This window comes from Myzus persicae, unplaced genomic scaffold, assembly GCF_001856785.1.
Source record: "Myzus persicae strain clone G006 unplaced genomic scaffold, MPER_G0061.0, whole genome shotgun sequence".
Classification (NCBI taxonomy): Eukaryota; Metazoa; Arthropoda; class Insecta; order Hemiptera; family Aphididae; genus Myzus; species Myzus persicae.
Window position 1 is genome coordinate 61,417 of NW_019104170.1, and position 17,502 is coordinate 78,918.

Below are 17,502 nucleotides of genomic sequence, written 5' to 3' on the forward strand. Positions count from 1 at the left end.
ACAAAAAAATAAGAGTATGCTGACATCCTCTTAATACAAAAGTCCGATGTCATAAAAGTCCCGCGAAAAAAATCTGGTTTATTTATTTATAATAAGTTAATATTATTATTGTTAAATTATATTTTACATAATATTATATATATTTTCCAACAAAAGAAAATTTAAATTTAAATAAAAATTATGTAGGTACAGTAAAATATTTTATCTTATATCTATGTAAGTTAATATTATAATATGTTACATAATATTTTACACAGTATTATACTTATACATTCATACATTTTTCAATTTAAATAAAAAACATGTAGGTACAATATAAAATGTATATCCTTAGCCTAAAACCTTGGCCGTATCCTAATGTTATTTCCCACTTCAGTTAAAAACACTTAATTCAGAGTTATTAATACGCTCGCATGATGTTTTAAGCCTGATGTTTTTTGATTAGTTTTTATTTTTTTTATCGTTTGTCCTGTACGGCTTAATGCTATTTTTGCCCTATCGGCTCCAATCTCTAGTTTGATTTTTTAATTAGCACCCATATTGTTGGATGACTATGACCTACCAAGTGTGTGAAGCGATTGTTCCATGATTCACATATATTATTGGTTCTATGTTCACTATTTAATGTGGCTTCAAAGACATTCCACGTTTTTGGTAGAAATACCTAAGGGACTAATTTTTCTTAATTTTATATTCATACCAGCACCAACTCTCTTATATGAACCATTTACATATGTGGTATCAAAATAACTCAACAATTCATTTGCTTCAGAAATGCTTGTTTGTCTTAAGAAATCCATTCCCTCGTGCACCCGTTCAAGGAGAAGGAATGCCAGACTATCAACCATTGAACAAAAATGACTAAATTTGTCATCATTCATATAAGGTGTTTGTAAACCTAAATCCTGGATTTTACGAAATGTACTCTGGCAAAGATGGTAAAAGCACCCTCTTATTTTTTATTCTGAACCAAAATTATTACTAGCCGCTGTAATTACTGCTTTTTCAAAATCAACATGTAAAAACCTGGGTCAGTAAACAAATTTTGGTCTTCACATTTTTCAATAATTGTTCTAAACATACATGGTTTCATAAATTGAAGTTGTCTTACGTTCTAACAAACTATACAGCCGTACTAAAAAAATCATTTTTTGGGACTCGTATAACGTACAATTGCTGAAAATACTGGGGACTGATGTTGAAATTTCCGTCACAATACCAAGTACTTGCCTCTGTTAATATTTTAGGTCCTTCATCCACAGCAAAAATTATAACTCGTTCGTGGTTTAAGTCCATGTTGTCGTATAGTAAAAATTGTCTTCCTTCATACAATGACCAATAGCCTAAAATACAAATTAAATAATATCATTAATATTTCACATGATATATTATGTATATTATAATACATAATACCTATTACTGTATCATTGTATAGCATTTTGAAGGCATTTTTACCCAAAAAATTAACAATTACAAAAAAAAAAAAACGAATATTTCCAATTACTATAAATAGTTTAAAAATAAGCGAAGTATTTACCTTCAATTTTCAAATCTTCTAAGGAAGTAGGTTTAAGAGGATTTAAACAGCTACGTTGCTTTTGAATAACACGTTTAACAGCACTTTCATGAGGTATATTCATTAAAATTTCATGCTGAAGATCACTAACCGCCCCAGTAAAAATCTGACTTGGTTTATCGTATGATAATTTAGCACAAATTTTTATTTTGTATTTGAACTTTTCTACTTCCAATGTATTCTTATCGCTAGCATGATTGTGTTGTAGTATTAATCTTGGATTTTGGATGTCTTTTGATGTACATAACACTGTATCACACTTGCATTTAATCTTCATGCTACATTTCCACCTTACATTATTTCTTTGTTTATGTTGTATCGTGTACGAAAATCCCCCGTACACTATTTTATTTATATTATCACCTTTCGTTTTTAATTTAAATATTTCACTCATTTTTCATATGATTTTCCATTTTAAGCGATAATCCATAACAAAATATAATAATATATAGTTAGACTCCTATAATGGCTAATACTGAAAGATAATAGTAGGTAAAGATTAGGTGACCCTATTTAATAAAATCTCCGAAAACGATAATATATATTAAATTTTGGACTTTTTTTCGAGGAACTTTTATGACATCGGACTTTTAGGTAGAATACCCTTAATACAATGGTTAAATCCAAATTTGGTAAACTAGAAAAGTTCCAAAAGTACCTCTAAAAAGTTTAATTTAGTACAGCCAATTGACTTTACGATAAATCCTAATGATAGGTACTTCTTTATTTTATAAAATTGTTGATGATTTATATCATAAAAAATGTCAATATTATGAGTAGGGCTCGGGACGTCTAGGAGATTGCATGTTTTTAAATAATCATTTAGCTAAGTAAAATAGAAATTTGTTTCATAGCATTACAAGTTTATATTTAAAATTTATAGTTGCATATTTGACCATATTTCATTTATAAGTGCATATTTGACAATATTATTTATACGAAAAGAAAGTTTTTCGTTTTATAAAAAAAATTGTATTTTAAATAGATTTCCTGGACCTAATATAAATATTTAAAAATTAATGTTTGCGTTTTTCTTGCCTATCATTATAACTGTATTGTTATTTATCGGTATACCACACTCGTGATTCCCGATAGGCGATAAGCTGATAATGATACCAAAAAAAACTATGATTAGTTATAGATAGAGGCCAGACGATCCCTTGAATAGTAATAGTTGACAGTTGGTGTCTTGCGTTCTTCGTATTTTGAAGTGTTTTTTCTTTCAAGTGAGCCCATAATAAAATAATTTTAAAATGCCTAAACCAAAACCCTATGATCGGCTTAACGGTTTTGTAAAAGAATATCATTTTTTTTAAATGCATATTTTAATAGCATATTTATTGATTCTTTAGGGCATAAATGCATGCATATTTTAAGGTATTTAAGGGCATGAAGTTCCTAGCCCTAATTATTAGAGTAGAACTTGAAATTGTTTCATTTGCATTTTTACAGTTAGTTTTTTTCAATATTAGTTTTTATATTTTGTGTGTAGGGTTTGCAAAGTACCTTGGTTTTCATGCTTGTAGGACATGACATTATCCATGTTTCTTTGTCTACAGCAGGGGTCTTCAACCTTTTTATGCAGAGGGCCCACGTATTAGTTTTTAATAATCTTTCTTATCCGCATTCATAGTAAAAACATGTATTTTGTACGAAAATTCAGTCTTATTATCATAATTTTTGTGATTACCTTTTAAATTACAAATTATTATTATTTTAATAACATATATAGATAAACATTTATTTTTAATTTTATTTTTAGTGTGGTAACTGGCATTGTTTTTCACCAACTAATTATTTTGTTGGATCTGAGACGATGCAATTCTGAGTAATTTTTTCAAGTGAATATCAGTTAACCGAGCTCTAGTTTTCGATTTGACAATTTTCGTTTGTGAAAAAATATGTTCACAAGTGTAAGTACTGCCGAAAAGAGACATCATTCTTAGTGTGATGTTTTGAAAATAAGTATATGTCTTTGTGTCAAAATATTTCGAAAAAAAATTGAAAGTTCAACATTATTGTACTATTTTTTAAATATTTTATTGTTTTGTAAATCAATGATCTCCTATGGATCTTCTAGGTCAGTGGTCGGCAACCTTTGCCTCACGAGCCACATGTGGCCCTTTCGGTCTAAAATTGCGGCTCTCCAGTTCAAATTAATATTTTATGTTCAAAAACAATATATTATAATATAAAAAAAGTATATTATTTTTGTTGCTTTTGGAAATATGAAATCATTTATAATATTTTTGGGTCAACATTTCGTTTGAGCAAGCGTTCTCTTGCATGAATACAATAAAAAATAAAGTAAGAAGTCAACTAACAAATAATAATCTAGTCATGCTTGAAACTTTAAACAAGTTATGAGCCAAATTTAAAAGAACTTTTAAAAGACATGCAAAGCCAATGCTTTGTTTTTTTTTTATTATAAATGTATTATAAGTATTGTTAAAAATTAATTTTATTATTATGTCTATTAAAATTTAAAAATAAAATTACATTTAAAAAATTACAAACATTTTTAGTGGCTCTTTAAAATCTGGAAAAATTTTGCATATTGTAACTTTTGGCTCTTCCGTCAAAAAAGGTTGTCGACCCCTGTTCTAAGTAGGTAATTTAATTTATCTTATATCATATTTCCGAGGCTTAGCCGTTAAAATTTTATCGAAATAGAAAATATACATGCCAAATTTCAAATGTGATCGCGGACCTAACCTAACCCCTGGTCTACAGCCTGGAAATCACTGTTGATGGCAGTAATTGCTTACAAGAACTAAATAATTCGCATGGAAGAAAGTTAGCTTCAATGTGGAGATACATATTGTCTTCTGATGCTTTGTATATTTCCTTGATCTCTGTTGAGGCTTCGTATAGACTATAGAGCATGAATTGTGGCTATGTGTTGAGTGAAATTATGACTGTACTGTCTGTTAGCTCTTCAAATTGCATTACTATGCATATATCTTTCCAAAATGTTTGGTTTGCAAGAATCATTCTCTCAGTGACCTAATGAATGCAGTTGTATAACATAGTGAAAAGCGTGTTTTCTTTTTGTGATAAAATTGTAAATACTATAATCAGCAGCTTGGAAATTGACAGTGTGTAGCATAATATGATTCATATTAACAGTGCCTCCAAACTCATATATCATATGAAGCAATCGCTTAATTTCTTAAATTTAGATGACTTGGAAATTGCTGTGGGTGGTTGGATAAAAATATTAGATTTTGCTTCATAAAAAATGTTGATAGAGTTTTTAGCCAATGCATATTAATATTAAGGTTTATCAAGTTTTGTCAGTTGATTTAGATATTATTTTATGGTTTTTTATTTTAGTGAGTAATATAACGTTAACCTCAAATCATTTTTATCGAATAATTGAACATTTTAGTAGCTCCTGAAATATTTTATTATTGTGGTCTATGGGTTATATAATTTATCCTTTCTACCTACTGTATATTGTCACTCAACTATCTAATTAATATTAATAATACTTGGTATGTAACAAAGATTTATTAAAATTATTCAAAATAGAAACTGTTGCTAACATAGTTATTTTATAAGACTGTAAAATAAGGTATATGAAATAAATAATATTATACTAATTAATATATTATATTATATGCAATGCATATTTAGTAACAATTAGGTAGTTACCTGCTGTTTGACTAATAGATAATCTACTAATAGCAATACAAATATATAATAAAATATCCTTTGAAGTAAAGGCTTACAAATAGTTTCTGCTCTGAATCATTTTTTGTGTAATGATTTATCATTGAATTCAAATTTAACATATGATAGTGACCTACTCGTTGACGAATTAGGGAAACTCAATCACTGCTATGCAGCAGAGCAACTTTCCTAGTTGTTTTTATGAATATAGTATTGTTATTTGTATTAGGTAATTACCACAATTTTTAATTTATTAAAATTCAATTTTCATTTTCCATAAATTTAATTTCATATTAATTTAGAAGTGTTTGGATGCAATTGAATAGTAATATAGTTCTCTTAATCTCAAGCACCTGTACATAAATAATCTAAACATAAAAATTAAAATCAAATCCAAATAGGTAGTGTTTTATGAATAATAATTAATAAATATGAACATACTAGTATACAATTAAAAACAGTAATAAACAAAATAGAGATGCTTCTTTAACTAAATGTAAAAATATTCATTAATTATCCTTACAAATTAAGAATTTCATTTCCTTTGAATGCAGTGTTTAAGTCTAAGAATTCAAGTTGTTTTTAGCTTAAAATTGAGCACTTGACTTACCGAATATCAACAATATTATAATTTAATAAAAAATGAATGTCAAGTCCTCAGATTCAATTATTATCATTTAAAATTACTCTATCCAAAATAAGATCAGGCTGCCAAGTTGTGCACATGCCGTAGCTTTGTTAAAAAGCACTGGTCTCGCTCGTTGACTTGGTAGGGAGAAATTGTCTAACAATGAGTCTGACCGCCGCCTGACCAAAACTGGTCGTCACCGGGTAATGATATTATTTTGAACAGTGTATAGTGCTCTCAGTTACACCGTCTCTTTATATTGCTAAAATTATCAAACTGCTCCTTCATAATATAATAATCACAATTTAGTTTTTTTAAATTGTTTTATAAATTTATCATTGGGTACCTACTTGTTATGAATAAACTCATTATTAAAGTTAATAATTAATCTGTTTTAAAGAATTGTTAGTAATTTTATTTAAAATATTTAAAAACTATTTTTAATATTGTGATTTTTTTTTTGCAGGTATTTAACTATTGCAATGGAATTTTCAATAACAAAGGAATCTGATGAAGTATCTTTATTGTCCCAAACTAATGAACATATCGACTCAAAATCTCACTGTATAAAATATAGTGATGATTGTCTTGTTGATATCAAGGATAAGAATGTTGCAAACATTGATCAAGTTAATAAAGAAGAAATTTCTACTGTATCAAAAACTTTATCCGATTGCCTTGTAGATACCCCAAAATCATCAGATTCAGAATGTAGAGTTCAAAGTATGTTATTTTCTATAAAATCTGAAACTAACTCTGATGACAAAACTAGCATTGATAACAATATAAAGCCTTACAATGGTGATGATAATAACTTGAGTTTGTGTTCACCCTCTTCAACTTCAATTTTTATCCCCTCTATTGAAACTCAAATTTTTTCAAGTACAAATGAATCATCTTATTCAGATTTAAATAATATTTTTTCAACAAATAAAAAACGAGGGTTTTCAATTGAAGAAATTAGTAAGGACGAAACTTCTCAAAATAGCCAAAGCATGTCAACATACTCAAATGATTATACTTGCTTTTTAAGTGAGCAAACAGATGCTATAAGCAATTTAACGCCTTTCAAAAGAAGTAATAGCTATTATTTTGACTCTCCTGTAAAAAAGTTATGTACTACTAAACTGCCTGTTGATGACAAAACAAATGAATTGCTTAACAGCATTAACCTGTACTCAAATAAAAAAGATAATAAAATATTCAGTGGATTTACTAGCATTCAAAATGACTTAGAAGTTGAATGTATACAAGATCGATATGATGGAAGCGACTCTGGATTTGGATCTGAATTAGCAGAAGATAAGAATAGTACTAGCTTAGATATAGCAGTTTCAACATCAAGTGTTTCATACAAAACTGATTTCACATTGAACCATGAGTCTAGTTTTGAAGATTTACAAAGAACTTCAAATGAATTTTTGTCAGCAATGGAAGTGTTGAAGCCAAAATTTTCAGATTCTATTCTAGATACAGGACCATTAGACATTAAAAATAATTATGGAATTGTTAAAGGCATTTTAAAACGCAACAAACCCCTCAATTATGGTGTTCCGTCATCTGATGTTACAACAGTGAAGAAACGCAAAAATATAAATTTCGCAAATGTAACTGTCTTTTATTTTCCACGAGTTCAAGGATTTACTTGCGTTCCTTCTCAGGTAAACATTTTTAATTATACATTTAATATCATACTATTAAATAGTTTATTCATTATAAGCTTGTGTTGTATTTATTATTTAAAAAATATTTATCAAGAAACTTATTTTTGCTAGGGTGGTTCTACTCTTGGCATGACACGAGTTCATAGTGCAACACGAGTTTTTTCTCTACCTGAGTATATAGCAGAGCAGAGAAGAATACGTCGAAACTTGATTCAACTAAGTCAATCCGAGGTTTCTGGTACAAATAGTGATGATAGTGATAGCGATGTAGGAGCAGCAGATGTTTACTCTGAATCTGATGCAGATATGGATTCCGATAGTAACGGAAGTTTTTTACAAGTAATTTAATCTTACTATGTATGATTCACAAAAAAAATACATTTTTATTCATATATAGCCTGTACCTACACGACAAAGACGTGCTTTATTGAAAGCAGCCGGTGTTGACAAAATTGATTCTTCAGAAAAGGATGACTGTAAGAGCATAAGACTATCAAGAGAATTCTGTGGATGTTTGTGTCGTGGTTTTTGTGACCCAGATACATGTGCTTGTTTTCAAGCTGGCATAACATGCCAAGTAAGAACCAAACAAAAAATCTTGTCTTAAACAAGTATTATTATTGTCATCACAAAATTAATATAAGATTAGAAAATTGTATTGAGAAATCTAGCCACAAATTTTCTACCCGTATTTTATTTTTGTTCAGTGTATTTCTAATGGTAATGAAACTGGTCTAAAAAGCACGGGAGAAATTAACTGGCTATTTCACCACACTATATTTAAGTTTAAATAATAAAATTTAATTATGAAGTTATCTAACTGTATCATATTTTGTAACTTAGGTCGATAGAATGAATTTCCCATGTGGATGCACAGTAGATGGTTGTGGAAATTCTGTTGGTCGCATAGAATTCAATCCAACAAGAGTTCGAAAACATTTCATTCACACCATAATGAGACTTGAAATCAAAAAAAGAGAAGCACAAGAAGAGGAGCACTGTAATAAGCTGGCTATGACATCACCACTTATATCTAATTTTTCCTATCATGATTCCAGACACATACAACCATACTATCAGCCACAACACTATGAACACAATTTAAATGATTATAATTATCATTCATTTTTGCCTGTTTATGATAATAATCAAATTGCCCCAGAAAGTAGTACACTGAACAATTATCAGCTAAATAATTCGCACGCTTTATATGAACCTTATCAGCCATTTCCATCTGCGTTTGTGCCTTTGTCGCAAGATAGACCTAAAGGATTGTCTATTATAGAAAATAAGCCCGAAACATTTACAGATTTATTGCAGCCTTACAGTTTACAAAGTATTGAAAATACTGATTCACTTGGTATTCCAAATATTCCAAGTACATTGGTTTCGGATAGTTTCAATTTAGAAACAGAAAATTTAGGAGAAATCATCAAAAATACAATGGTTGAAAGTGTCAATTCTTAAAATTCCATTCACTGACAACTTGTTAAATAACAAATGTTTTTCTTTAGTTGAATTTTTTTATTCGTTGTATAAATTAATAATTTTTAACTTGGTTATCCTAATAATAATAGTATACGTATTTTCTGTCTCATATAGGAGTAATCACAGGCAACAAATTATTTTTTTTTATGGTCTGTCAGACCATACCCCTCTATTTAACTGATTTTCATTGTCAGCATTAGTTTTTTTGACCATTAACTGCTGCCAAAAATTGCTTTACCTTATATCAGAGTTGACCAAGTTGGTGTCTATGGGCCAAATGCAGCTCTCCCAGCCTTTTTAAAAAATAGTTTTAGTGTCATGAGTGGGATAAATTTAAAAAAAAAAACAACTAAGGCGGTGGCAGTACTATAATGTGATAACTGTGTATTATATTATTATAATATGTTTGTTATAAAATAAAATACAAATAATTTTTTTTTTTGGTGGCCTCTAGTGTTTATAAATGTGGAAATTGGCCCAATTACAAAATGTTGGACCACCCTGCCTTAGATGGTTGGAATAATTAAGTGACAACTGTGAGCGCATTACTATGTGCATTAGTAACTTCCATTGCCGCTGTTCGCAGAAGCCTGCCATCTAAGGTTACTCATATATTCAAATAAAAAGAGTATAGTTTACACAGATTCTATCATATATATTTTATCAACTAACTTGTGATTGGTGATTTTTATAAACGTTAAATACAATTTGTGTGAAATTAGACAAACACTTTTCAATTAATAGTAAATTATTCAAGGACTTATTGCGTTTCAACACAATTTTCAAAAACATTTTTATAAAATTTCCTGATGTTATTAAAATATATTATTGTTTAAATAGTGGTTTGCATAAATACAAAAATAGAATATAGCTTCTTGTTTTACTTAAATTTGGTATCTAATTATATTTTCAATAAAAAAAAAACTAATTCTAGTACTTAATATGACTAAACTAAATATTTCTGAAACACATTATGAGATCTCTTATTGATACCTGTATTATAATTAAGAAATATATTCTTTTAAAATTTATATAACATTTCATCATCTGAAGTCCAAAATAATTAAAATTGAATGTTGTGATTTTTAAGTTTGCTCTTTTATTATTGTTTTTGTCTTTTCTATAACTTTTGGTATTTATTTTATTATTGAATAAGGGGTGTACGGGAAAAGGGACAAAAAGCTGAATTCGGATATTATATATATTGATGTAACAATATTCTTGAATATCTATAATAACCTATTTTATGGCTACTTATGTATTTGAAGCAATTGCATTATTTTTACTAAATCTATGAAATATTATAGTATTATTTTTGTTTAGTCTAATTAATAATAGTCTCAAATAATTTTAAATCGTTAAAATAGAAATAATAATTTTAATGTCGCCCAAAACCAATTTCATTTTTCGTACATTTTAATAGTATTTTATTTTATCCTTATTTTTTTCAAATTTTGTTTCATTGCATTTTATGTAAATACTTTTGTTTCTTTTGGTTAATTTTTACCAATAATCATTATTTTGTTAACTATATTGGTATTTAACTAATCCTTTTTACTTTTTTACAATTTATTGTAATAGAATATTATTAAATTATTTTAAAGACGTGCTAACTTGAAATTTATTGCCTTTCCTATGGCAAGGAAATCACAGGAATTTCCACTGTGGAAACTTATGTTATATTATTCTACAACTTGAATATAAGCTACTCATAAATTTGTTTATTTGTTTAAAACAGGCATGGATCCTTTGTGCAATGTATTAAGAGTTGACTAAAAATGGTGTCTAAGAATACACTATAGTGTTTTCTAGTAAAAGTATTCAGTTTAATTGCATTGGATTAACTGTTTTATTATTATGATCATTAGTACTATTTTTATTTTAAATATATGTTTAATAGTTATTATTTTGACTTATGAGATCATTTTATTTAATGTATCAGATTTTTTTTACCATTGTTTTAATTGACGTATTCATAATATACAGCCTTGATATTATAAATTTGACAAAATAATGTAACTCATGGACAAAATTAATTTGCTGAAATCACTGTTCTTAAGCATCTTATTATTGAATATTATACAAATGCCAATGTAACACTAATTTATTTGAAACAAAAATAATCTTCATCTTGTAATAATCACACCTTAGCACTTAAAAATAAGAAAATAAAATTAATATTTATATTAAGGCAAGCTTGTTATAGTATAGTTAATCGTTATAGTAGATTGTCAATTATCGCGATTAGTGTATCAGTGCTATATTCATGTAAGTGTGTTTGCTAATAAAATTTATTAGATTTATAATATTCATATACTGTAATAATATATATTAAGTGTTTTTGTTGTTTTTAAGCCCTAGGTGACTTAAATTTTTGTCTAATCCTTTTTCTCAACATGTGTGGGGCTTATAATGAAGCTTTTGTGTATTCAGTGCTAGAGTTGTAAGTTGTTTGTAGACACTAGACGTATTTTCGAGATAATGTAATCAGGTTTAAGTATATATACATGAGTGCATATTATACTATAATAATAGAACATTTATGTTTATCAATTATCTTTAAATATTATCTCTAAATAAAACTATATATTTATCCTAATTAATCTCGAAAGCACGGCTATTGTATTTAATATCGCAATATGTCCAATGTTCAATATTTTTAAATCTAATTTCAGGGTCATTCAATAACAATAATAATCAAATGATGTACCAACTATAATTTTAGTAGCACTGAGTTGCTTAAAAATTAAAATTGCTGGTTAGTGACCTTTTAATTCTTAAGTGGACATATATATGATATTGGTGTTATCGTCGTAGATGTTGTGATGACTTCTACTTAATCTTTTCTATTTTGTTTTATTTTTTCAAGTGTGATTAAACGCTACTGCAATAATATAGGGATTTTTGTCTATTTTCCTTAAAAAAATTTTCTCATTTTCTTCCTGTAAATACTATTGTTTGTTATCCATCAGAATTCCATTTTATGGGATTGTAAAAATGTACTCAATAATAATAATGTGCTATATATTATGAACATTTTGGTGGTAATCTATTATTTATATTTTAATGTAATCAGATTGGAATTCATAAAGTTAGTGGATAAGGAACTATTATATACACACTGAGAATACATTTATTAATCAATTAAAAATGTTTGGACTGTATACTTAAATCAGTGCATTGCGCATGTATCAATGATTTTATTTGTTATATTCTTATGAAAAAATGAGAACAGATGACAGACTTAATGATTTTTAATTTTATTGTTACTTTTAATGTTCACATTTCGGATAAATGTATTTGTGCTTGTATAGAATCTTCCACACAACCGCAAAAAAAATCTTCATGGCAATCTTTGTTATCCTATTTTAAAGAATAAACTGAAGATTAATAATATATTTATATTTATTATTTTGTTACATATATTATATGTAAACATGATTGTGAATTTTATGTGAACATTATATTGAGTAATTGGTGTGTATAAAAACTCAAACAATTAAAAATTGGATAAGAATCAAAAATAATAAAAATTATGTTGTTAATATAATCAAATGTTTATTATGAAGGCCAACTTGTCACAATTTCCTCTTCTAGTATGATTTGAAACTCATGATCATCAAACACAACCATGTGATCTCCATGATTAAAAAAAAAATAAACCTAGCCAAACAACTATTTTCCATACAATTAAGTTAAAATCATAATTTGTTAGCAGAATGACTACATCATAGTATCTTTTTGGATAAAATTGTATGATTGGTATTCCTTCCATCTGTGAAAGTTTAAAAAATGTTGCTAGCATCAGAGTTTTTTGTTGATTGTTTAAATAACTTATTCAATCTAAAGAGTAAAGAACTAAGAAGTGTTAGGTTAAAAAGATAAAAACAGATTTAGTCAGGTATCAAGTATTCAAGAAGGATTTAACAATTTACCGCTCCATCCTAAAAAAGATAACTTCTAATTTGTAACTAATTATCCTTAAATACATTTATTCTATCAATAATATCAAATCATTTTTTCATTTAAGTCAAGTTTAAAAAAAAATGTCCCGATTCAAATATATTATCAACAATTTATTTAAGTTTCTGAGCGGATTTAATTTATACATTTAATTTATACTAATATGTGTTTTTTTGTCTTTTCGACACTCGTTGTAGCAAAAATGCTCAGATTTTTGACATCAGTATATTTTCTGATAGAAGAGTAAATCTAGTTGGTACTTTTGAGAGGTCGAAATGGAAAATGTCCTGTAGTTTTAAAAAGCGTCTGGACAAACGCCAAACCAATTTTTGAAAAACCGATTTTATATGTTTGGCATAACTCTAATCTAATACTCTTAGACCCATGAAATGTTCACCCATCATTTATTTCAGCAATTTCCATAAATGGAAATTTATAGCCTTTATACATTTTTTAAAAATTATTCTCATTAAAAACTTTTTTAATGGAAGATTCCTCATAGGTTTTTTAATAGGAAGTTAATAATATTAATATTGAAGATACCTAAACACAATTATTTTGAATATTAATTTAATGTTAAAATGTAGTCAAAATTCATCAAAATTTCAAAAATGATCTAACTCTTATCTACTTAATATAATTAGCCACTCATAAATTTTTTGGCTTATATTACACTATAGATTAAATATATAAACAATATAGTAATTGCAACATATAATTTTAATTCACCATGAATGAACTGTCGTATACTATAGTATACAATGTACCTATATGACAAATTATATTCAAATTTATAAGCCCATAGGTACACGTAATATGTATTTATTAACAATATTAATTTTACTCATAATTTAATGTTACCTACATTAAATAATTGTATATTATCTATCAAAATGTATGACAGATGCGTGTTATTGCATTATGTATAAATACAATTTTTCCAAACTTGATTTTCAGTGTATAATACAAAGAAGCAATTCTCTTTTTTGTTTATATATTCGCATCATTCCAAAATATGTTTTATTATATTTTAGTGTATTAATTTTCAATAATGAGTCCTCGTCTAAATGTCTGAAATTTGTAATGAGTTATCAATTGTAGAAATTCCATCTGATAATGATTGTATTCATAGGTGTGCGCAGACTTCAATTTCCGGTCGAGCCTAGCTAACAAATAATGCCCCTATACTTGGACAGTGCCCTTAATGGCTATATATATTTTTTTTTAAACACATTCATTTATACTATAATTGTAAATTAAAAACTGAGTAAATAAAATCAAGTTGTACGTACACTCAACATTAATAAGCTAATTTCTAGACATATATTTTTAAAATTAAAAATGATATAAATACAATATTATGAAGAAAAAGAAGAAAACACAATACCTAAAATTAAAAAGAAATAACTTTGTTTAATGAACAAAAAATTGTACACACATAATATTATATTACATATATTGTATATATTACATTTGGTATTTAAATAATTATAAATAAATTCTCCTTTTTCCCATACTTTTGAATTTATCAATGACCATGTCAATTTTAATATTAGATGTTAATTTTTGTTCAGTAAACATTAATAATAAACTATTAAGTCGGTCTTGATGTATAGTACTCCTTAACTTATTTTTTACTATAGTTAATTTAGAAAATACCCGTTCACAAGAACAAGTTGTAAGTGGTATTACACTGAATAATTTCAGTACAGTAAAAAATCCGTTAAATGTTTTTATGTAATTTTTTGCTTTCATATAATCTAGCCATTCATGTATTGATTCATTATCAGTGTTACTATTCGGTTTACCATCGGTAGCGGGTAAATATTTTAAAAATTTATCTCAGACACTATAATATCTCTTCTGGGACATAAGCAAATTTTGATAAAATTGAAATCATCTCAGATGTAGAATCTAGACGAATCATTCCTGCTACAGATCATTATTCCTCATAGCTTCCAAGTTTTGAACTAAAGACTGTACACTATTTATTGCTAATACAAGATCCATGTTTGGTGACTGTAATAGAGAACTTGTTTTTAATATTGAATTTAATATGGGATTCAATAAATACAGCCCAAAAATAAAGTCAAAGTTTTTTAATTGGTATTTTAATCCCATGCCTTTAGCACACATTTCTAGAACACTACTACTTTCACAGATTTCTTCTATGGCTAAAAGCAAAACTTCATAATTATTCAGTACTGATTTGACTGCTTCTGCTCGACACACCCAGCGAGTAATTGAACATGACTTTAATGTAAGTAACTTAATTCCTACATCTTTAGATATTTTTTCCAAAATTGCATGCCTCATTGCACTACTTTCAATGAAATTATAAATAAACTGTATGGTTCCAAAAAAATTGAATACCAATTTGTTTCTATTGGAATTTTTTGATTTATCACATACTGAATCAACAAGAGCTAAGTTTAGACAATGTGCATAACAGTGAACATATTTAATGCTTGAATATTGTTCCTTACATTTTGTTTGCACACCTCCTATTTTACCAGCCATAGTAGAAGCATCATCAAAACATACTGATAAAACTGAATGCCAATCTTTTCCCATAAGTATACGTAAGTACTTCTTGAAGAACGTCAAAAATAGCCTGAGCTGTAACAGATTTCATTTGTTTCAATGCAATGTAAGTTTCCACTGGTCTATTTTTTTCATCATCAAATTATCTAAAAACAATTGACAATTGTTCAGAGTGTCCAACATCTGTCGTCTCATCAGCTAGTATTGATATAAATGATTTTTTTAAACTGTTTTTATATTTTGTAAAATAACATTTTTAATTGATGTTATTAAATCATTTTGTATTCGATTGCTTGTGTATAAAGCATTTTTTGGAACATCTTGAAAATGGTTTTGAAGAACAATATCATATTTTGTCAGTAATATTACTAATTCCTTAAAAAGTCCTTGATTACAACTATCAGATTTTTCATCATGACCACGAAATGGCCTACCACTCTTTCCTAAACAAATAATAATATCTATGACACGTTTCATAAATTCTCTGTTTTTTAAACGATCTTTTTCTTTTCTACTTATTTCTTCGAGACGATTCTTATCAAGTACACAGTCAATTGATTTTAAATTAATAAAATCATTTAATGCTTTTACACTGTTTAAGTGACATTTAGACGATTGGTGTTTTTTAAATGCATCAATAGCTCGATACCAAGATTTAAAACCATTTTTGCTAAATGTTGTATCACTGTAGCTGCTATTTATTTCATTACCTTTAAAGCAACGACATGGAAAACAAAATGCTGTGTCAGAAGCATCACTATACTCCAACCAATCAAAAATATCGTACCAATTCTTCTGAAATGACCTTCTTTTAGAGTTTTGAATTGACCGTGGATAAAGATCTAATACAGGCTTGTATCGTCCTTTCAAAATTCGATTTTGAAACTCTAAGCGATCTTTTGGTAATGGAGTAACAGGATCATATACATTTACCATATTAACTAAAAATTAAATAAATTATATAATTAATAAATATACAATATAATTAAAAAGCCACTAAAAGTACATACCATCATCAATATGTACATTTTTGTATTCACTTTTCTTTGATTTATCAGTTATAGAAACTGTTATTAGCTGTTAACAAAAATATAATATGAGTCATTTATTTCTTGCATTAATAATTATTAATAAAATGTCAAATACAATAATATACCTATCATCTAGTTTCTAGTACCCATCTATTAAATATACTTAAAGATTACTTAGTCTTGAAAATGTAATATGTTTGACGAAAAATAGTTTTTTATTGAACATTGGCTTTTAATTTTTACTAGTTCGGCTTCTTTACAAGCTTTGCGTTTTATATTTTCACAGCCACTTCGCTGACTTGGCATTTTTTAATAGAAAAAATTATGAAATGCCCAATATTGTGAAGAATAAAATAAACGATAAATTATAACAATATTTCGTATTATAATTTAACGGCACTATAATATTAAATAATAAATATAAATATTACCAAATAGTTAACACAATCACACAGTAAACACTAAACGCCAAAAAGTCACAAAATACTGATAATCCATAAAACCCAAAAAATATATGAATAGGTACATTTATTTTTTACAAACATTTTAAGTTAAAATTTGGATAATATATTGCATATTAAGACAAAGAATAATGGTTAGGTTCATTTTGTTGTACCTAATTCGGTTCCAAAACATCCAAATTTTGCATAGGTATATTTAATATTTTTCCAGCATCACTGATAATTTTAGAATAATATTAATTCAACTTACCAGCTACCATATTAATAATAAGTAGTAACAATAAAAAATATCCTAAACTCACTTGCCGTCTCCGCTCAGAAACGTTTTTCGTATTCAATGATTTAATATCACTGAATTCAAATTTAATACCATCCATTACAGTAACCTAGGCACCTAATGTACAGCACAGCGACATTCACTTACCCGATTTTTTGTTGTATAGGTGACCTTAACCATGTTTTTATTTTCCTC

General features: G+C 27.3%; 2 protein-coding genes across 3 annotated transcripts in view; one reads left to right on the top strand and one right to left on the bottom strand.

Annotated features, from left to right (window-relative positions):
* LOC111039588 overlaps positions 1 to 9,703 on the top strand; it is a 35,792-nt gene extending 26,089 nt beyond the window's left edge. For both annotated transcript variants that reach the window (XM_022323166.1, XM_022323165.1), the window contains exons 2-5: positions 6,346 to 7,540; positions 7,655 to 7,882; positions 7,941 to 8,120; positions 8,387 to 9,703. In XM_022323166.1, the coding sequence (XP_022178858.1) occupies positions 6,362 to 7,540; positions 7,655 to 7,882; positions 7,941 to 8,120; positions 8,387 to 9,010 (2,211 nt within the window). In that variant the 5' untranslated portion in view covers positions 6,346 to 6,361 and the 3' untranslated portion in view covers positions 9,011 to 9,703. The remainder of the gene's footprint in view (positions 1 to 6,345; positions 7,541 to 7,654; positions 7,883 to 7,940; positions 8,121 to 8,386) is intronic.
* Positions 9,704 to 14,652: 4,949 nt separating this feature from the next.
* LOC111039600 (zinc finger MYM-type protein 1-like) lies at positions 14,653 to 16,683 on the bottom strand. The gene is made up of 3 exons (XM_022323176.1): positions 16,549 to 16,683; positions 16,249 to 16,479; positions 14,653 to 15,613 (listed from the first exon to the last, which is right to left on the bottom strand). Exons 2-3 carry the CDS (start codon positions 16,291 to 16,293, stop codon positions 14,927 to 14,929), a joined length of 732 nt encoding a protein of 243 aa, XP_022178868.1. The 5' UTR covers positions 16,294 to 16,479; positions 16,549 to 16,683; the 3' UTR covers positions 14,653 to 14,926.
* Positions 16,684 to 17,502: the final 819 nt, after the last annotated feature.